The sequence below is a fragment of the Cetorhinus maximus genome, chromosome 9 (assembly GCF_964194155.1).
Source record: "Cetorhinus maximus chromosome 9, sCetMax3.hap1.1, whole genome shotgun sequence".
Taxonomy (NCBI): domain Eukaryota; kingdom Metazoa; phylum Chordata; class Chondrichthyes; order Lamniformes; family Cetorhinidae; genus Cetorhinus; species Cetorhinus maximus.
In genome coordinates this window covers 41,283,941-41,305,835 of record NC_135887.1, presented here as the reverse complement: position 1 = coordinate 41,305,835, position 21,895 = coordinate 41,283,941, and the positions used below count along the sequence as shown (strand labels likewise).

Sequence of the window (21,895 nt, the reverse complement as noted above, 5' to 3'; positions counted from 1 at the left end):
ATAACAATTAGTTCCTAGCTCCTTATGAATAATATGACAATATAACAGACTCAAACACAATATCAGCACTAGATTTTTTTTTTAAGTCCTACTACCGCCCTGTGATACCAAAAATCAGGGTGGTAACGGGACAAAAATCTTGCCACACCCAACCCCATCCCGCTCCACCCCCACCCTGGTTTTGAGACGAAAAGAGGAAAAATGCCTGTGTACCTTTTTATATTGCACTGAAGCACTTTCTCACAGAGACTCGGTAACTGCAGTGTCAGCTGCACCAATTACATTGCTACATTCTGTTAGAAAGCGACATCATTGGGCGGAATCGTCCACTCCCGTTGGAGGCGGGTGTCATGGTGGGTGGGTGTGGGGGGAGACTTCGGCAGGAGGGGCAGAAATCGGTTCCATGCCAGCATGAAATCACAGCAGGATCTGCCGATGGTGTCCGACGTGGCGGATTGTGAATCCCGCAGGAGGCTGGCGTGAACCTGCTCTGCATCCCGCTATTGGGGTGCAAAGTAAGGCCTTTTTTTTTTAATCATTCACGAGATGTGGGCTTCGCTGGCTGGTCCACTATTTATTGCCCATTCTAGTTGCCCTTGTGAAGGTGGTGGTGAGCTGCCTTCTTGAACCGCAGCAGTCCATGTGCTGTAAGTACACCCAGAGTGCTGTTAGGAAGGGATTGCCAGGATTTTGACCCAGCGACAGTGAAGGAACGGTGATATATTTCCAAGTCAGGATGGTGTGTGGCTTGGAGGGGAATTTCCAGGTGGTGGTGTTCCCATGTGTCTGCTGCCTTTGTCCTTCTAGATGGTAGTGGTCGTGGGTTTGGAGGGTGCTGTTGAAGGAACCTTGGTGAATTCCTGCAGTCACCTTGTAGATAGTACACACTGCTGCTACTGTGCATCGGTGGTGGAGGGAGTGAATGTTTGTGGATGTGGTGCCAATCAAGTGGGCTGCTTTGCCCTGGACAGTGTCAAGCTTCTTGAGTGTTGTGGGAGCTGCACTCATCGGGCAAGTGGGAAGTATTCCATCACACTCCTGACTTGTGCCTTGTAAATGGTGGACGGGCTTTGGGGAGTCAGGAGGTGAGTTACTTCCTGCAGGATTCCTAGCATCTGACCTGCTCTTGTAGCCATAGTGTTTATATGGCTAGTCCAGTTCAGTTTGTGACCGGAATTGTCCCTCCACGTCCAATTTTCTGTTATGCCGGCAGGAAATCACGCCTGCCCAGACATATCTGGGCCAGTGTGACGTACAGAAGCCGGTACTTACCTTTAGGGCCTTGCTCAGATCGCAGACATCTGAGGAAAAGAAGATGTTGGTGGCCCTGGAGGAACACATGCATTGCATGCTGGGTGGATCCTCATGGACATGGGTCCACTGTGAAGCAGCTCTCGGAAGGTGGCAGATCTCCATGCTGAGGCTTCAGAACTTCACAGACTTCACCATGGGTTCACACCATCTTCCAGGGTCTCCATCGATGCTTCGGAACTGCTTCAGTACTTCATGGACTTCGCCATGGGCTGGATGATCGGTGAGGTGGGGAGGTTAGGTGGAGAGGAATGCCTCGGTATGAGTGGGAGAGGAAGGTGTACTGGGGGCGCTGGGGGTGGTGAAGGTGCTGAGGGGGGATGAAGTTGGGAGGGGGCAGCAAAGGTGTCAGGGAGATGAGGTTGGGAGGGGGAAGGATGGTGTCCAGGGGGAGGAGGGAGTATGGGGAGGAGGGTGTAATGGGGGAGAATGGTGCAAGTCGGGAGGAAAGTGTAATGGGGGAGGAAGGTACAAGGGTGGGAGTCCGGAGTGGGGAAGGTATCCAGTGTAAGGAAGGAGTCCAGAGGCAGGAAAGTGTCTGAGAGGAGGTCAGGTGGGCTAATGTGGATGGGGGTGGGATTCTCAGGAAGGTAGGGATCCTGAACATTCACCTGGACATCCTGGAAAGACAATAGTTCAGGCTGTAGGGTAATGATGAGGAGGTCAAAGGTGATGCAGGAGTGGACAGTGATGGGGAAATGACAAGGGTGACTGGGCGAGAGGAAATGGTGAAGGAGCTTAGCTCAAACTTGACAACTACCATTTTGCAGAAATCAAAAGTGAGCGGAGCCTCGTGTTGGATGGGCACAGGTACTACTCGGGAGTACAGTCATTGGGTGGGCGGAGATGCAGGTCAGCTCAGATGGACAACTGAAAGTGAACCCCAGCAGGCAGCATTGAAAATGCTCAGGACAGTAATATGAATGTGATGAATGAAGGCCCCGGGTGCATGGGAGAGTGCTTGCACGAGGCTCCGAAAGGCCCTGCCACACAGACACACAGACACAGACACAGACACACCCTCAAGAATAAGCCCTGGTCCAGCTGCACGCAGCTGAACTGCTAGTGGGGGGAGATGCAGGGTGAGGACTCGTGAAGCCTGTAAATGAAACTGAAAGACACCATTACACATTATTCAGTGAAGGTGAATATATTTTCCGATTATTAAGTGACAATATGTCTTCACCTATGCAACCACTTGTGAGCAGAATTTCTTAACTTTTCCAGGCTTACCACTTCTTCTAGGTGCTGCACTTAAATCTGCAGCAGGGGTGGAGACAGCCTGTGCAATGGTTGGCCCTGTGCCTCTGATGACGTTGGCGTACGCCCTCTGGAGAGCCGAGGCCATGGGGGACCCAGCTTGCTTTGGTTGTCCTCCTGTGGGCCAGCTGTTCCCTCTGCGATGACAGCATGAGGTTAAGGGGTGGTCACAGGCAAAGGGGACTCAGAGGGAGCGGACAGCCTCTGAGATTCCTTAGTAGATAACCCAGGGGTGTCCAGCTGCTGCTCCTCCTCCCGAGGGCCCCGGTCTGATTCCTTGAGGGGAAAGAGCACCTGGAGGGAAGTCAAGGTGCCCCGTTTCCCCCTTGCATTGTCACTACAGGCAGTCACCCCTGGCTCCTGCGATGGAGTGCATGTCTGCGCACATCTCTGCAGTCTGCTGAACCAGGGTCTCCATGGCATCCTTCCAATGGAGACCACCATGCACACACATGTGGGCACCACTTCATCAGAGAGCAGGCAGATGCACTCCTCTGGCTCATGTGCCACTCTGTTGAGGGCGTCAAAAAGTTCTGAGTGATGTTGCCCTGCCTTCTGCTGAATCTCCAAGATGAGTTGGAAGGCCTAATCCAGAGGTTCGTCTTCTGACTCGGACCTCAGATGCCTCTTCCCTTGCAGTCCTCCAAGTGCCAGGGAGCTCGGTTGAACCTGCCACCCCCTGATGTGGACACATGTCCGTACAGTGACCATCAGATTGTGAACATGCTCCTGCTCTAGATCTAGGGCCCACTGAGGTGTGTGTCTCTGTGCTGGTGGAGGGTGTGGGTAAGCGCTGTGATGGGTCTTCCAGACTGCCTATTTGCAGCTCTTCAATGGAGGAGGTGTCCTCTTCATTGGAGGTGCAGACCTGATTGGAGCTGAGGGACTGACTGGCTGAGGGTGTCGGTTGCTTGGCAGAGCTCCCTGTGAACCAAAGTAGAGATAGTTAGTGCATGGCAGCAGAGCCAAAAGCAGGAGAGAGAGCACTCACACTTGCGTTGAGAGAGGGATGATGCGGTGCAGGATCCTATGTGGGTGTTTGCCACCAACCTCACTGTTGCCGCAGGCATGGTCCACGTCCTCACCAGTTAGCGCGATGGCACGCTCCTCAAAATGAGGGAGGGGTAACTCCACCCCTGGCCCGCTGGGACCCCCCCTCCTGTTGTGAGCCAGCTTCTCCTGCATGAAAACAAATGGAGAGAATGTGAGCAGGAAACACTGTGTCGGATGTTTGTGTGGTGAGCAAAACCATGGACGGGATGAGGATGTGAGCTCCAGAGGACATAAGCCTGATGGAGATGTGAGGGTGTGTGTGAGAGTTAGTGGTGTTGTACCTTGATGTGTGAGATCCCTGTCGATGTGTGATGGGTTTGGGAGTGTGTGTTGAGAGTGATGAGGTAGTTGACTTGGCTGATGGAATGGATGAGGACATTCACCCTCTTCCTGCACTGGATGGCTGACTTGCTCTGTGCTCCGTTGATGCTGACCTCTGCTGCCACCGCCTCCCAGGCTGGATTTGTGACTCTGGTGGACCTCCTGCAGCCAGAGCGGGGCTGAGGAGTTCGCAGAGGCCTTCCAATGCATCCAGTGGGCACCCCAGAGGGTCATTTGAGGGCTGCCATCACCTTTGCTTTCAGCGCCATCTGTCGCCTGGAGCAGTCCTGGTCAGTAGACATGAAGTAGGCTGCGCTCTGGTGCACTTTAAATATGGCCCCCAGGGCGAGGAAGTGCTGAGTTTACAGCTTGGCAGGCAAATCCGAGCCCACCTTCCAGCGATCCAGTGTGTTTCCCGTGAATGTATTATTAGTAGGTGGAACATGCTGGGAAGGACAATATGGCCCGAAAACCCGCCATTGGGGCCGGCGGGTAAGATGCCGTTTTTCACGCCCACTACCACACTGAGTGTAATTCTGGGATGATTCCATCAATAGAATGGGAAGCTGCCCATTTGCATTCTCATTCTCATGCTTGCACAGTCCCTTCAGGTCTTCAAACAGAATGGCAGACTGGAAAAAAACCAGCCCATGTCTTTTCAGGACACTGCACAGATCTCTGTCTTGAGTCCTATTGTTCAGCACAACTCTTTGAACCATTTCACTGGTTCGTAATGAAAGCTCTTATCACCAAAGTGGCTGCTGTGAGGCCATGGATTAAGTTCTCCACATATCTCATTATCTGATTGGAATGATTCAAGTGGAAAGCCTTTCGATATTTAGTTTATTTAAGTGCAATCTAGGCTGATCCAAGTACAGCAAACTAGGAACTAGTTACGAAAGACAATAATTGAAATCAATAGTGGCAAGTTGGCTTGACTCCAGATGTTTTTTTTGAGTTAAGTGAAGTTTAACGCTGATTCCAACCATTATATGACATTGAATTATTACCATAAAATGTTAGTTGTCTGTCGCTGAAGTAAACGCCTTATTTGGCTATAATCTTATTAAAGTGACAGAGCCCACAGGGTAATCCAAGGAAGATGCTGTCCTGCTGCCACTGCCAAGGAAAGAAGCTCAGTGGCATGGGCGATGAGAAAGGGAGGAGGAGCTCATTTTATTCTTGCCGCGGATTCATGAATATGATTGTCACAGCTGTGTGACCTGTAAAAAAAACCTTTGCATCAAACAATGATTGTTTTACATGAGCGGCATCGGAAAACTGTGGCAATGCTGATGCCTGTATTTTGATTTCATTAAACCCAGTAAATGAATTTGGACTGCTATGATGAGTAATTCTATAATCCAATTCAATAATTTACACTGATCTCTAGCAAATTTAATTAATCCTTCCGTGTCCCACAGGCTATGTTTATCCAGTCCAGTTATTTTGAATGTACGTTTCAAATTCTGTAAATCTGTTACTATCAAAGTGGATTTCCTTTAAAGTCATCTTTGGTTTCGTTGCTTCAGGCACTGAGATTTCCCCCTCCTGTTCCCAAGTGTAAAATATATTGGAGCTCACTCAGCAAAATCCTGGTCACAGTCCTAGATGATTATTGAAGTTTGCTTCTTGCCTAAGATTCAAAAGATTGTGGGTTCCAGCTTCACTGCAGATTGGAGAACATACTGTAGGATGACACTTCAGTGCAATGCTACATTTTTGGATGTGGGATCATATGGATTACAACACTACACTTAAGCCCTATCTTGAAATTCAGGTGACCATAGATGATCCCTTAGCACTTAATCAAAGAAGAGGGAGTTCTTCCAGTCTCCTGGTCAACAATCATCCCTCAATAATTAACAATTTAACTGGATATTCATCTTTATTGCTGATTGAGAGACCTTGCCACACACAAGTTGGCTCTCATGTTTGCCTAAAAAACAGCAGTAACTATACTTTATTGTGAAAGAGGCCCTGATGATATGACTGACTCTATATAAATGCTTTAATATACTGCAAGCTGTGATGACTTTAATGTTAATTTTGCAAGAACGGTGCACTAATATTATTATTTACTGGCATTTTTTTGTGTTTACTTGTGTGATATTTGCCTGTGTGAATGTGTTTCCATTTTGAGCATACAGTGACAGATTCTAATAATCCAGCAATAGGTTTTAGTGGGTGAAATGCAGTCGACAGCTCCATCCTCATCGCCTTCTCAAACCAGCATCCTCTGCCTTTAATCCAATCTTTCCATGAGTCATCATGTTACCATAACCAAGCCACCCTGCCTGGTTTCATGTTGTTTGTCATCTTCACAGCCTAGTGTGATGTCTCTTTTCTGCTGATAACAGAACCTTACATTGGGTGACTAATTTGCCACCTGAGATACTCATCTCTACAGTTGCAATCGTTTGCTTCCTTTGTTCAGTAATCCCAACTGATGTTTGGTCCAGCAAATGGTACAGTTAGTAGAAGATTGGCAGTCATCTTCTAATGTCAACAACATCAACATTTTTCAACATGTACCTTTGCCGAGCGATGGAACATCCTGGCTTTGTTTGGCAAACTGCAGCGAAAACACAAGTCTTGTTCCTAGATTACATGAAAAATCATACACACCACTTAGGTCTTTTAAAACCTTTTTGGGGGATGTAGGCAGCCTTAAAGGCTTCATGTCTTGTCCATCCCTAATTGTTCTGAAAAGCTGCTGGTGGGTATTCACCCGCAGTATTTAGCGGACTTCTGCTAAAGTGGCTGGAGGCTTTTCGCCAAGGACTACTTCACACGGTGTACCTTTTGATCTCCCATGGCCACCCCCCACCCCCACATAATGTAACATCCCTCTTTATATATGTTTTCTCTCTCTGTAATCAGTAAATCTCATTGTTCTACAGATTATTTGGAAATTTATATTTCCCATAATATAAAAATCTTTCATGTTGTCAATATGCTTTTGGGAAAAATAAACATAATAACCTTGCTCTATTTATCTTGTTAGTTGTAAACATCCTACCATCCCTTTGAAACCCAAACACCTTTTCACTTACCTTATAATGCAAATTTCCTTCACACCCTGCATGCTGCCCTCATCCATGTTTACCCATTAGCATTCTAAATGCCTTTTTATACCTAACTTCTTTGATAATTTTAACCTTGCAGTTTATCTGACTCTAATTCAATTAAATCAATCACACAGACAGAACCATCCGCATTCACACCCATAAGCCTACAATAATGTTATGCAAAATATTATAGTTTCGTGACGCAATTAATGTTAGTCTTACAAAATATTCCCCCAAAAAACTCTCTACTTGGTCAAACCCACAAGTAAACATCTTCTAAGCAGCACTTCCTTCTAGATGTTTAACTATAAAATCCAGTAATATTATCCAAGGCAAACTGCTGTAGCTTCAATAAAGACAAACCACATGACCTCTACCCTCTCCCACTCTGCGGTGGAATCCAAACATCAGAATAAAACTGTTTGTTGCAGCCCAAGACTTCTCTGGCTTGACTGGATGATTGATTCAAACTGCACTTCCTCCAAGCCCAGAGCTAACAGCTCCCAGCTCAGCTCCAGCTATCTCCATTCTAAACTCTCCCCTGTAACTCTAAAATACTGTTTTTTTTTCCTTTTATCTCAGGTTCCATTGTTCTCACACCTCTTTAAAACTCAAATCTTTCCAAATGTAAAGTATTTTATGTTTCTATCTTGTCTTTGCTTTTGGGCCAATAAAATATAACATCCCCACAATTATTTACCTATGGAACTCCTGCAAGATGCAAACAAGCTTCTTTGAACCTCTGACTCCCTTTTGATATTCAAACAAACTTTCAACTTATCTAAAAATGCAAATGTTAGATCTAACCTATTTACCTAAACCTAACACCTCTATCCTTTTCATGTTTCAACCCCACCCCCCAGGCAAGCTGACTCCTATTAATCTCTGCCCAGCTTAATCAAATCACACACACAGACACCCGACCTTCTTTACAGAATAACACAATATTCCCCAAAAACATTTTTCAAAATAACATCCATGCTCACAGGAGGAATGGTGAAAATGCTTCATACTCACTGCCTATGTTTCAGGAACATAGGAATAGAAGGAAGCCATTTAACTCCTCCAGCCTGCCTTTATCCTTAGATTTCTGTTAACCAAATATATTATCAATCTTATATTTAAAATTAACAATTGATCTAGCATCAATTTCCATTTGAGGAAGAGAGTTCCAAACTTCTACCGCCCTTTGTGTATAGAAATGCTTTCTAATTCAATTCTAACTTTTGGAATATGCCTTCTACTCCAAGATTCCCTAACCAGTGGAAATATTTTCTCTCTATGTACCCTCTTCATTCCCCTTACTATCTTGAGAACTTTGATCAAGCCTTCCTTTAAACTTCTAAATTCCAGAGATTGCAACCCTACATTGTGTGACGTCTCCTTGTATTTTAACCCTTGGAGTCCATTCTGGTAAATCTACGCTGCATTCCTTCCAGGGCCAATATATTCTTCCTGAGGTGTAATGTCTAGAGCTGAACACAGTGCTGCAGCTGTGGTCTAACAAGGGCTTTGTGTAGCTGTAACACAACTTCTACTCCCTTGTGATAAAAGCAAAATACTGCGGATGCTGGAAATCTGAAACAAAAACAAAAATAGCTGGAAAAACTCAGCAGGTCTGACAGCATCTGTGGAGAGGGATACAGTTAATGTTTCGAGTCCGTATGACTCTTCATCAGAACTAAGGAAATATAGAAATGTGGTGAATTATAAGCTGGTTGAGGGGGGTGGGACAGGTAGAGCTGGATAGAGGGCCAGAGGTAGGTGGAGGCAAAGAAGAGATTGCCAAAGATGTCATAGACAAAAGGACAAAAGGGTGTTGACGGTGGTGATATTATCTAAGGAATGTGCTAATGGTGATATTAAGGGTAGAAAGCAGGACAAGCAAGTGACAGATGGCCCTAGTGGGGGTGGGGTGGGGGGGAAGGGATTGAAATGGGCTAAAAGGTGGAGATAAAACGATAGATTGAAATAAATTTAAAAATAGGTGGGAAAAGAAGCCCCCCCCCCCGCCCCAGCGGCATTCCACAGGGATCGGTCCTCCGGGACACCCTGGTCCACTCCTCCATCTCCCCCTACACTTTAACCCCCTCGCACGGCATCTTCCCATGCAACCACAGAAGGTGTAACACCTGCCCCTTTACTTCCCCTCTCCTCACTGTCCAAGGGCCCAAACATTCCTTTCAAGTGAAGCAGCATTTCACTTGCACTTCCCTCAATTTAGTCTACTGCATTCGTTGCTCCCAATGCGGTTTCCTCTACATTGGAGATACCAAACGCAGACTGGGTGAGCACTTTGCGGAACACCTTCGGTCTGTCCGCAAGCATGACCCAGACCTCCCTGTTGCTTGCCATTTCAACACATCACTCTGTTCTCATGCCCACATGTCCGTCCTTGGCCTGCTGCATTGTTCCAGTGAAGCTCAACGCAAACTGGAGGAACAGCACCTCATCTTCCGACTAGGCACTTTGCAGCCTTCTGGACTTAACATTGAGTTCAACAACTTCAGATCATGAACTCTCTCCTCCATCCCCACCCCCTTTCTGATCCCCCCTTTTCCAATAATTTATCATTTTTAAAATATATTTTTCTTTTCCCACCTATTTTAAAATTTATTTCGATCTATCGTTTTATATCCACCTTTTAGCCTATTTCGATCCCTTCCCCCCACCCCACCCCCACTAGGGCCATCTGTCACTTGCTTGTCCTGCTTTCTACCCTTAATGCTCCCATTAGCACATCCCTTAGCTAATATCACCACCGTCAACACCTCTTTGTCCTTTTGTCTATGACATCTTTGGCAATCTCTTCTTTGCCTCCACCTATAACTGGCCCTCTATCCAGCTCTACCTGTCCCACCCCCCTCAGCCAGCTTATATTTCATCTCATTTCTATTTTTCCTTAATTCTGATGAAGAGTCATACGGACTCGAAACATTAATTGTATTCCTCTCCGCAGTCGCTGTCAGACCTGCTGAGTTTTTCCAGCTATTTTTGTTTTTGGTTCTACTCCTTTGTATTCTATCCTTCTAGGTATAAAGGCCAGCATTCCATTAGCCTTTTTGATTATTTTTCATACCTGTCCGTGACACTCGAATGATCTATTTATACCGATCCCTAAGCCTCTTTTAACCTCCACTGATTCTTGCTTTTCTTTATTTTAAAAGTACCCTGGGGTGGAATTTTACGCCAGCGGGATTTTACGTTCCCACCAAAGTCAGTGGAGCTTAGAATGGCTGGCCACATTTTATGGCCCCGTCCCAGCTGTGACAGCCTCGTAAAATTCCAGCCCTGATCTCTCCTTTTTAGATCTAAAGTGAATGACCTCACTTACCGATACTGAAATCAATTTCCACAGTTTTGTCCATTTCTTCAGTCTATTAATATCTCTTTGTAGTTTTTTTGTTTCCATCAACACAGACCCACCTATCTTTGTGTCATCAGTAAATTAGATTATGTGGCTTCTGATTCTATCATCTGAGTCATTAATGAACACAGTGAATAGCTGGCGCTCCAACACATATCCTTACAGGACACCGCTACTCAATTAGTTTACCTTCCCATTTATCCCTACTCTCAGTCTCCTGCTTGTAGTGTTCAATTGTTCAGTGTCTGATTATGTCTGTCTGGTATCTGTTCTTTATGATTAGTTCAAACTGGGTGTGGTGACGGAGAAAGAGAGACTAAACTGAGGCAAGCAGCTGCAAGTATATGGGACCTGACATTTTAAAGCACTGTGAATAGAAAACCTGCACAAATAGAACGTGGTGTGTCATCTCTGCATGTCTCTGAGGCATGAAGCACAGCATTGCCATCCAACCAATTGTCAAGCCAGATCAATCACTTTAACTCTCAGGCCACCCTTAAATATTATGGAACATTCTACCTTGCCCAGGCCTGAAGAGCATGCAGAGTGGCCGAAAGCAAGCAAAGGTCAGGTAATCCTTGCTCCAAGTGTGGGGCAGAGCAAGAGAGGCCACACATTTCCTCATAGGGCCTGCAAGAAGGCCCCTGTTCCCCCTGGCACCCATAAAGGGATTTTTTTCACTCACCGCCTGCATCCTTCAGCCTTCTGACTGGTTGCTGACCTGCTTGAACCTGGCAGGAAAGCAGCAATGACTTGCTGACTCAGGCCCCAATCAGAACATCACCTGGTACAAACACCATCGGACCCGGATTTGCATTTGTGCAGGAAGCTCCCACCTGAGTTCAGCAGATGCCTCATCCTCTGCCAAAACCCGCGGTGGTAAAATCACAGGTCAACAGGAGGGAAGTGGGAAATGGAGTTACCCCATTTTAACTGCTCGCCTGCAGGAATGGGGATGGTGTGGGGGGAAGCATTAAAATTCTCCTCATTGTCTGGACATTAGTATCTGAATGGCAATTTTGATGGCTTCTGAGCTTATCTACAACATTTGAAATGATCCACTTCATGTTTGACAATTTCCAGGAAATTGTTGTAACAACTGGAAGAAATTATTGTGTATTTCTGACTCACCTCCTTTTGCCTTATCTAATATTTTAGGTCTGGCTGTGTGGTGGAAGTATGGAAGTGCTCCCTTGCTCTAGGGTGGCTCACATAGAGCGCATGAAAAAACCCTACAACAATGACATTGGGTTCTACACAAAGAGAAATTCACTCCGGGTAGCTGAAGTATGGATGGATGATTACAAATCCCATGTCTATATTGCATGGAATATCCCCATGGATGTAAGTAGACTCTATAAAATAGGATGCAGTCTGAGTTACCTTAAAGTCAGGTCTTTGGTTCATCGTTGAGTTTGAGTGTATTTTGAAATGCTGTAACATATTAAACGATTTAGACCACAAATTGCAACAGGAAAGTAATTGCAAACGATCTAAACTTTGATACTGAATTGTTCCTTTCTATGAAGTGCAGTGCAAGGGGTGAGTTTCACTGCCAGCAAGAGTTCATTTGTATTAGTACGTTTTCAAGGATGTGCACATTATAAAGTTTCAAGCAGTTTTTAATTAAATTTTGACATGCGGCCATGAATATATTCATAAACTAAAATATTAAGCAGAGCTGTTGTGTGTGATGTACGTTAAACTGAACCTCTGTTTGCCCTCTCAGGTGGGCATCAAAGATCCCATGGCACTATTTGAAGAAGATTAAGGGATGTTACAAGTGATGTTCCCTGGTGATCTGTACTGGGGCCTCAGCTTTTCACCACAAATATTAATGATTTGGATGAAGGAATGGAGAGTTGTATGTAAGTTAGGAGGCATAGTAAGTTGTATAGATGGGAACAGGAAGTTGCAATGGAAAATATGCATGGCAGATGCAGTTCAGTGTAGGGACAGGTAAGATCATCCACTTTGAGAAAGGCAAGTCAGAATATTTTTTAATCGTGAAAGACCAGGATCTGTGGAGGAGCAAAGGGACTTACATGTCCATGTGCAACAATCACCAATAGCTAGTGCATAGGTCCAGAAAGTAATCAAAATGACTGATGGAATATTGACCTTATTCTTGAGGGGATTGGAATGGGAAGAGGTGGAAGTGATGTTTCAGTTCTACAGAGCTGTGGGCAGGCCCTATCTGGACTGCTGTTTTCAGTTCTGGGCACGGAACTTCACAAAGAACATGCTGGAAATGCTGAACAGTCTGGCAGCTTCTGTGGAGAGAGAAACTATCTGTCTGTAGGCACCAGGACTGTCAGCCCCCTCCCCCTATCCCACTCCCACCCTGAGGTGCTGGGTGCCCTTGCATGCTTAATATAAAATGACCACGTCAAATGTCTCTTAAACTGACCACAGTAAATATCACCTATAATCAACACAGCAAATGCCTTCTAAAATCACCACAGCGAATATTTCTTAAATTCACCACAGTATCACTTAAATTGGATCCAGCAAATATCATACAAATCTACTTAGGTTGGCTACAGCAAATATCTCTTAGAAGGTTCCCCACCCCCTGCCAATATTGAGCCTGCAGACCCTGATCTCTCTCTCAATACCAAGCCCGGAGCCCAGGTCAGGAGAGAGAGAAAGAGAGTTAATATTTCAGGTCAATGGCCTTTCATTCGCAACTGGGGTTTTCCCCTTCCCCCTGGCCCTTGATTGTGTCTGTTCAATTTTATGCACTCCTGCACTCATCCCTCCCACTCCCTCTCAGATCCATGATAGTATTCCCTTTGACCTCACTTTCCATTGCACCAGCCTCTGGATTCAACGGATTATCCTCCACCGTTTCTGCCACCTCCCATGTGATGCCACCATCAAACCTATCTTCCCCTCCCCTTATCTTTCAGCCTAATACACTCACAAATTATATAATTGCCTTGTGGAGACTTTAGAGTGCAAATTCACCTCAATGTTACCAGAGTTTAAATGGTTATGAGGACAGATTACATAAACATGACTTGCAGTCATGTGAGTTTTGAAGGCTGAGGGCTGATTTGGCCGATACCTTTAAAGTGAAATGGGGATTCAATAGGCTGGCTATGTAAGTTATATCCTCTGGCTGGGGCGTTCAGAAGGTGGAGGGGGGATAATCTTAAACTAGAGCTAGACCATTTAGTGGTGAAATCAGGAAGCACTTTTTCATACAAAAGGTAATAGAAGTTTGGAACCCTCTTCCCCCAAAAAGCTGCAGATGCTGGACCGTTTGAACTTTTCAAGACTGGGAAAGATAATTTTTTATGGTGTAAGGGTACCAAGAAATACAGAGTAAACAGGAGTAAGTGAAGATAAGCTGTAGGTCAGCTGTGATTTAATTGAATGGTGGAGCGAGCTCAACATATTCCTGGTCCCCTGTTCCTAAGCTAGTCACTTAAATATATTTTGTGACAACATTTGTTAAGTTGTTTAAGTTTCTATTTTACTGCTGCGAGTGATGTGTGTCATAAATAGTGTTTCTCTTTTTTGTGAAATTGCTTCCTTTTCTGTTTATTGCAAGTTTCCCTTTCTCTTGTTTTGTTTTCTTGTTGTCAAGCTGTGAGGTAGCATGACAGCCGGCAATACCATCAGCAACTTCCAAACATAGCCCAAGATGGCTTCCCCACTGATTCATTTACCAACTTCTGAGAGAGAAAGTAGCTGCTTTCTCATGGCATGTGCCCATAATGGTCTGGATCAGATTGTCAAATCAGGCACAGGATTGCAGCCAGGACCCCACGTACTGGCCAGAATTTTCCATCCCCTCACTCTGGCGGGATGTTCCGGTCCTGCCGGTGTGAACGGAGATTTCAATGACTCGCCTGCTCTGCCACGGGGGAGACCTGGCTGCAAAATTCTGGCCACTATTCTTCAATGCATTGCTGCACTACGCTGTGCCTCTATGTCACTCTGATACACCAGGCATACCTCCTGAATGATTCGACTTTCTTATTGCCCTGCGCAACAAAAGCTCCATTCGTGCCCCTGACGCAGCCAGTTACAATCCCAACTTGGCAAGCTCGCTTAAACTAGGTAAACATAACTTTAAAGAACCGAACCATTTCAGCCCTTGTGTATCCTACAGGTTTACTTTGGTGTTGTTAACAAGCGAGCAAGACTCAGTTCTAGAGCTGGATTTTTGATCTGGACAACTGGGTCATTTCTGGGACTGGACCCTGCGCTACACTAGCATCAGTGACATGGTGCAATTTTTGAAGGCAAAAGGCCAAATCCTAAGGTGATGTTGTTGTCCAATTAGTGGCACTGAGAGAGGCCTACAGATAGGACCTCATGACAGAGGGCGATTCTAAAAAGCAAATGGCAGTCATGACTGGGCTTGCCATTGTCTAAAGGAATGGAGCAGGCAGGAGAACACAGAGCCAGCAGCCTCATGGTCCACACAAGTGCCCAAACACTCACTGCTCAGACACTCAAGCCGCTCTGCTCAAGTGATGGCAACTTTTTGTCATTGCATGAGCACCTCAGTTTGACTATTCCTTCTTTATACACGATTTTTCATCAGCAGCCACGATGAATAATGTCTTCCAGCTGTGTTCCTGACAGCTGTGCCCCAAACGGTTTGCTCTTCCTGTTATTAACACTGAAAATTTGATTCTGTCCCTCTCCAGCCTGTTAACCAGCTCTTCCACAAACTTAGCTGCAAGTTAATTCGAAATGTGCGGGTTACCAGCTCCCCGACCCACTCCCGCTCTCCCTTTAAAAATTCCAACGTGTCCCAGAGACCTCGGAAGACTGACACACCACCTGAGTACGTGATTTTCAATACACACCAGCACCCGACCTCGACTCAACCAATGATTAAAAATCCAGCCATATGTCAACGACATGAGCATCCAATAATAAGAGCTTTGAAATTTTGTACTAAATGTATGCGTGGAAGTGGCATAAGTGTTGCACTGAAATCTTTAGGCACAACTATTGAAAACAAAGTGGCTCCAACTGCACTGTCTCTACTGATACAGCAATGACAGTGGTCTGACAGTGGATTAATGTATCTCCTGCTAGTCTAACATCTGGAGTTTCGAGAACACCACATAAATCAATCCTTGTCATCTCAGTACAAACCCTGAAGCTGTAGAAATTTATATCCTTGTTGAAGTCATGTCAAAATCTGTGCCAAGAAGTATAATGTGCAAGTCACACCTGCTGGCACAGCTGTTGGCACTTCAACTCTGATAGGTGTTTTGAAGTGAGGACCTAACTTTCGTCAGCTCATTTTCTTGTCAACTCAATTTAATTGAACACCAGCTTTGATGAATAGATGCTTTCAAAGCACATTAGCCGAGCCTTAGGCCCATGTGAATACTTTGAGCAAACTGTAAATGCCTGACCGGCCTTCAGAGGCACCTTACTCATTGCCAAAGCCTTGATGGCACCACCCAGAGGTTGGGTTCCAGGCAGGGAAAGGGAAGGCCAATAGCATGGATTAAAAGTAGCAAACTTCTGGGAAGAATGAGGGAGATTTACAGAAAGACCTAACCAGGCTAGAATTACAAGATGCAGTTTAATACATAAAAAATGTGAGGTAACACACATCTGCACTAATACAACAGATACTGACCTATGAAAGGTAACACTGATCTGTGCGTAGCATTAGAATTTATACACAGGATAATTATCATTTTATTACACACAACATGCGTTATAAGTGTATCTACTCCGAACAATTGTTCAGCACTAGCTGTACTCTTACCAATGTGTCACCTCTGATATTAGGTATTCTACCATTATCACAACACAACATGCCCATCTTATAGCAGTTTATCTGTAGCAATGTTTCAATAAGCATAAAATACCAATTGAAAACAATCTTAAAAATATACTCACCATGATATTCATGTAGAAGTCAACACTTGACAACTAAACTCTCCCAAACCAATGTGAGCAAAAACCATTAATCTGAAGTTTCTTCTTTGGACTGGTATAAAATAGTGAAATTTGGGCTCCAGTATGTTTTTTAAATTATTCTCAGTTGATAATGTCCTATCAATATGTAACCAATTTTTTTAATAAGCATCTCCTACTTCAGATGCACAGTCAGAATGCTGCAGGTTAATGAATAGTGAACTTTGCATATTCTCTTCCTTGCAAATATGAGTTCTAATTTTCAGAATAAGCAAGAAAGAATAAATGTAATTTCTAACACGTCTTTCTTTTCCAGAATCCAGGGATCGATATTGGTGATATTTCTGAAAGAGTAGCATTGAGAAAGCATCTCAAATGCAAGAATTTCCAGTGGTATCTGGACAATGTGTATCCTGAGATGAGAAGATATAATAATACAGTGGCCTATGGTGAGGTAATAGCTTTTTAAAAGAGATTTATTTTTGCGTGAAATCAAAGGTTTGTTTCGGGGACAAATGCTTTTGCCTGTGTTCATCCCCCCATCATTCATTACTGGATCATAATACATAGAAATTCTGGCAGAGTGGGGCTTCCTCCAGCTATCTGGCCTCACTGTGACCCCACCCAAATCCTGCAGATGGATCATCTAAATATTAGCAACAATCTAATGAGCCACTGGCCCAGCAGGGTAACTTTGGCCATCTGTCAAGGTGGGGGTGTAGATCTGAATTCTAACCTACTCTTCTGACACTTGCTCACTGGTTGATTACTGTTTGGATATGGCATGGTCAGACACACATACAAGCCCATCTGGCCAGAATCTTGAAGGCATGCTTATGACCAGACAGGAGGCATTTATGGTGAGGTTTCTGGGAGAGCCTAGGACCCTGTCAGATAACACACCTGCCCCACCCCTCCCAAAAAAGCATCAGGAAAGAGGGGAGCTAACAAAAGAAACACCAACACTCATCTGTCAAAATCCATATAGGTGAAGCTTGGCAGTAATGGGTTTCATCTGAATTTCTTGTCTTTCTACTCAATTAAATTTGTAAGCTATGACCCTGTTACCTGCTCCATTCCAGACTCCCTTGTTTTACATGGAGTGATAACTTCTGAGCTCCACCCCAACTGTCCGCCCACCCCCCAACTGTCCATGGGCCGTAAAAAGTAGCTTCCATGTGTCTGACTGTGAAGCCCTCGACAGAGGGCTCCAGCAACGCATTGCCCTGCATAGTTCCCACCCAGCCCAAGTTGAAAGATCAGGCGAGAAAGGATCTGAAGAATTTGAAGGTATGAAAGTAGAAATTTGGCTCTTATTATCACTCCATGGAAGTTCATACCTATGGTTGTTTCCTATTAAATAGAATATGTATTTTCCTTTTCACCCTTTGCAAGTACTCACTCCTTAGTTAAACAAATGAAAATGCTCTTGGAGGACGTCTTGTGGCACAGTGGGTAGCATACCTGCCTCTGAGCCAGAAACTCCAGGTTCAATCACCACCCCACGACTTGCTGGCCAAAACCCGGCCAAACAGGTTGAGTTATCAATCTGCAAATCCCTCCACCACACGCTAATGGCAGGTGATAAGAGTCAGAGAGATTCCTGGTCAGCCATGTGGTGGAAAGAACATTGGAGCCTCTACCATCACTATTCATAGCTCCAGGCTACAACATGCATGTAAAAGAGCATGTTGCCACAGTAGCTCGGACTCCCTGAATGATTTGTAACACTCCACCTCATCACCAAATGCCCTTAAAGATGGATGAAGCTTCCATGCTTGTGGCTTTCTGGCCACCCCTGTTGTAAACTACCACTTACTGTTAAATAGGTGAAAACTTGGATATTGTAGATTTATTGAAGAAAAATACTCTAGCAAATATTCGCGAGAAATGCAATTATTCCACATTTTCGACAAATCAAGGTTTAGCAGCCTGCAGTCCTACCTTTGTTGGAGCTAAACTAATCTCGCACAGTACTGAATATAGTGACAGCTGGATAGCCTCACTGGGACTAATTTTCACCTGGCCAAATCAGTGTTAACAGGGGCCAGTGGGTTCAAGATAAAGTTGGTAGACTTGACACCCCCATGAATGCGAACAATTCAGCTGCTGCCATATTTAATGAGACCTTCTCTTGGGTGCCTGGAGTATCTAACTAACTGTTGAGGTCAGTTAGTAGGCCTCAACAAAACCAAACAGGGCTGTATGATATGGTTAGGATCCTCATTGCTGTTCTCAGGAATGTAAGAGAATTCATGCTCCATCTACGTTTCCTGTTATTCAATGGCCTACCCAGTACAGGCTATTCTGATTGTTTCCCACTTCCTGATGGGCACAATGTACTGCTGTTTTTGGAGAGCGTACCTAGATTGCCAAGCAATGCTTCTTCCTTGTTCCAACTTCAGGAGCAACAACTTTACTATCCACCAATCAAAGGTTAAAACACCACTACATCACTTTCACACATATTCTATTTTATGCCTCGACATTGAGCTTCTTTTCACTTCAGTTTTGACTGGCAGTTCTTCCTTTCTCTCTGCTTCCCCTCTGCTCCTCTCCCCAACATCAACGACAAATATTTGATGCCCAATTTGAATCTTTATAAAGGCTGAAACAGTATTTGCCCTTGTGAAGGCACTAAATTTAGCTGAGAAATTCCTTCAAATTTGAGCTGCTAGCCAGGATTTCCAAAGGGCCAACTGAGTGAGTTGCTGACACAAAGCCTGGGAGTTTATGGCAATCACATGCAATCAGCTCTGTATGTTATGAATGAGCTTTGCTAGGACCATAATATCTCAATTATTTAGTTAGACATTTCTAGAAAGTTTGAACTATGAAATGCCAGAACAGGGAATAGTCTCTGTTTCAGGCTGTGTATGCTGAATTTAAATCATACTTTGCAATAGGACTGAATATATTTTTGCTATTTTCTGTCTCACTGGAATAATTTGTTTCTCACATAGGTTCATAACAACAAAGCAAAAGATTTTTGCTTAGATCAGGGTCCACCCGAAAATCACACAGCCATTTTGTATCCATGTCATGGGATGTCTCCTCAGGTAGGCAGATTAATTGTATTGAACCAGTGTTGATGTTGCCAATAGATGGCTAGACTTTGTGTTTCTTTTACAGTAGACTGAGTGAGTACATTGCCAGCGAAATAGTCAAGAAATAACAAGAATTAAAAGCGATTAACAGTAATCATGTAGTGGTTAAAACAAAATAACATGAGGTAATTCTGCGATCTTCAGCTGCAGAGTCACTCTCAAAGGAAGTTTGGGCAGGGATCATGTTAATAGGACCCAAGACGGTTGGTGAAGCCGAAACCAGGACACAGAGCTTTTCTTTATTGAGAGAGTTTGTTGACTTGCTCAGTCTCACAGTTCCTATCACACTCAACCCAGTGTCCCAGCTATCCCCTATTCAAGTGTGCCCAAAGACAATTAACACTCATCATCTGTTTCTCTTAACCTTAACAATGTAATTGACAAGGTATTAACAAATTAGGCTTAAGTATTAGCCCAAATGTTCTCCTCCCCTACAGCAAGCATGGTATCATGGAATTACCCTTCATTTTGAAGAAATCTTAACCAGTGTAACTTTCCAGACTGGCATTACCAAAAAGCATTCTGTTGTTGGATGATCCAAAGCAAGTTGGAATTAGATTGCGAATACTGAGCATTTCCATTCACGCTTCTAACAGAGGTGAGTTTGTGGTGCAGTAATGTCTATGGGTTTTTCTATTTCCATCAACTCCAGGGGAGCCTTGTCTATTGCACTATAGGATTGACTGCATGTGGCCAAATACGCATCCATCATGTTACTACAGTTGTGGGTAGTGACCTCTTCAACTAAGACACCTGTCCCAATGTGGGGCCAAATCATATCGGACAGGCTTTAAAAATGGTGGCGGAAGCCTGATTCCGGGATTCCTGCCCCATTGCTGATGCCAGCAATTTTCATTAGCGAGGGATAAGGGGAGGGTCACAAGCCCACATGCTGATGTCCCCAACATTGTTGGCACAATTGCGGAAGTGGACATTTCAGACCTTCCACAATTTTCATGGAATCAGTTTTGGAAGGCAGCATGTTGCACATGCAGCAGTTAGGTGTTATGAATCATGGGGGAACCATAGTTTGGAGTTGGGAACCATATGAAAGGTAAGTTAAAAAGGTGCTGCCAACTTCAGATGTCGTAATGAAATGTTGTATCATAAGTTATAGATGCATTTAATGCAATGAATGATGATAGGGATTTGTTTTGAAAAGGTAAGTGACCGCTAAATGATGAGGGGTGATGATGGCGTAGTGGTATTGTCACTGGTCTAGTAATCCAGGGACTGAGGATAATGCTCTGGTGACCTGGGTTCAAATCCTGCTACAGTAGATTGTGGAATTTGAAATCAATAAAAATCTGGAATTAAAAGCCGATTGATGACCGGGGCAGGGTCTACTCTCTGAGGTGTAAAGTGACATCAGGCATGCATCCTTATGTCACCACATGTCATTCAAATTTTCAGTTTGGCAGAGCCAAACTGTCAAAGGCCTATTAAGGCCAGTTAACTATCAATTAAACTAATAAACTGAGCTACCCATCCAACCTTAAGGTTGGTGGGCAGGCCAAGAGCCCAGGCAGCCTTTGCATTTTTCATGGAACCTCACCCACAAGCAGGATGAGGTTTCATGAAGGTTTATAAAAGTTTGAAAAAAATTTTCATAAAATTCATAGACATGTCCCAGCTCATGTGAGGGGACACTCCGAAAAAAATTTTTTTCCTTTATTAAAATTTTTTAAACTTAAACTTATCTCCTTGAGGCAGCTCTGTGCCTCAGAGAGATTTCTGCGCTACCCGATTCAGGCAACCCCCACCCCGGCCGCACAGGGAGCGCTCAGTGCTTCTAGGCGCGCATCACACTGGGAGGGTCTTAATTGGCCCGCCACTAAAATGGCAACATCCAGCCGATCGTAGGCGGCGATCAGCTGCGTGCACACCCGCGCCCGCTCCTGCACAACCCCCTCCTCAACGGGGAAAAAATTCTCCCCCAACAAACCATTGTCGATTGTTGTAAAATCCCATCTGGTTCAGTAATGTCTTTTAGGGAAGGAAGCCTGCTGTCCTTACCTGGTGTGGCCTACATGTGACTCCAGACCCACAGCAATGTGGTTAACTCTTAAATGCCCCCTGAAATGGCCTAGCAAGCTACTCAGTTGTATCAAAGTCTCAAAAAAGGAATGAAAGCAGATGGACCACCCGGCATCGATCTAGGCATCGGAAACGACAATGGCAAACTCAGCCCTGTCGACCCTGCAAAGTCCCCTTTACTAACATCTGGAAGCTCGTGCCAAGAGCTATCTCACAGACCAGTCAAGCAACAGCCTGACATAGGCATCCTAACGGAATCATATCTTATGGATAATGTCCCAGACACCACCATCACCATTCCTGGGTATGTCCTATCCCACTGGCAGGACAGACCCAGCAGAGGTGGCTGCACAGTGGTATACAGTCGGGAGGGAGTTGTCCTGGGAGTGCTCAATATCGACTCCAGGCCCCATGAAGTTTCATGGCATCTGGGCAAGGAAACCTCCTGCTGATTACCAAGTACT

At 44.7% G+C, this 21,895-nt stretch overlaps 1 protein-coding gene across 2 annotated transcripts in view; it reads left to right on the top strand.

Moving 5' to 3' along the window:
* LOC144684600 (polypeptide N-acetylgalactosaminyltransferase 17-like) overlaps positions 1–21,895 on the top strand; it is a 500,196-nt gene that overhangs the window by 428,046 nt on the left and 50,255 nt on the right. For both annotated transcript variants that reach the window (XM_078548594.1, XM_078548595.1), the window contains 3 exons: positions 11,542–11,727; positions 16,604–16,741; positions 19,251–19,346. In XM_078548594.1, the coding sequence (XP_078404720.1) occupies positions 11,542–11,727; positions 16,604–16,741; positions 19,251–19,346 (420 nt within the window). The remainder of the gene's footprint in view (positions 1–11,541; positions 11,728–16,603; positions 16,742–19,250; positions 19,347–21,895) is intronic.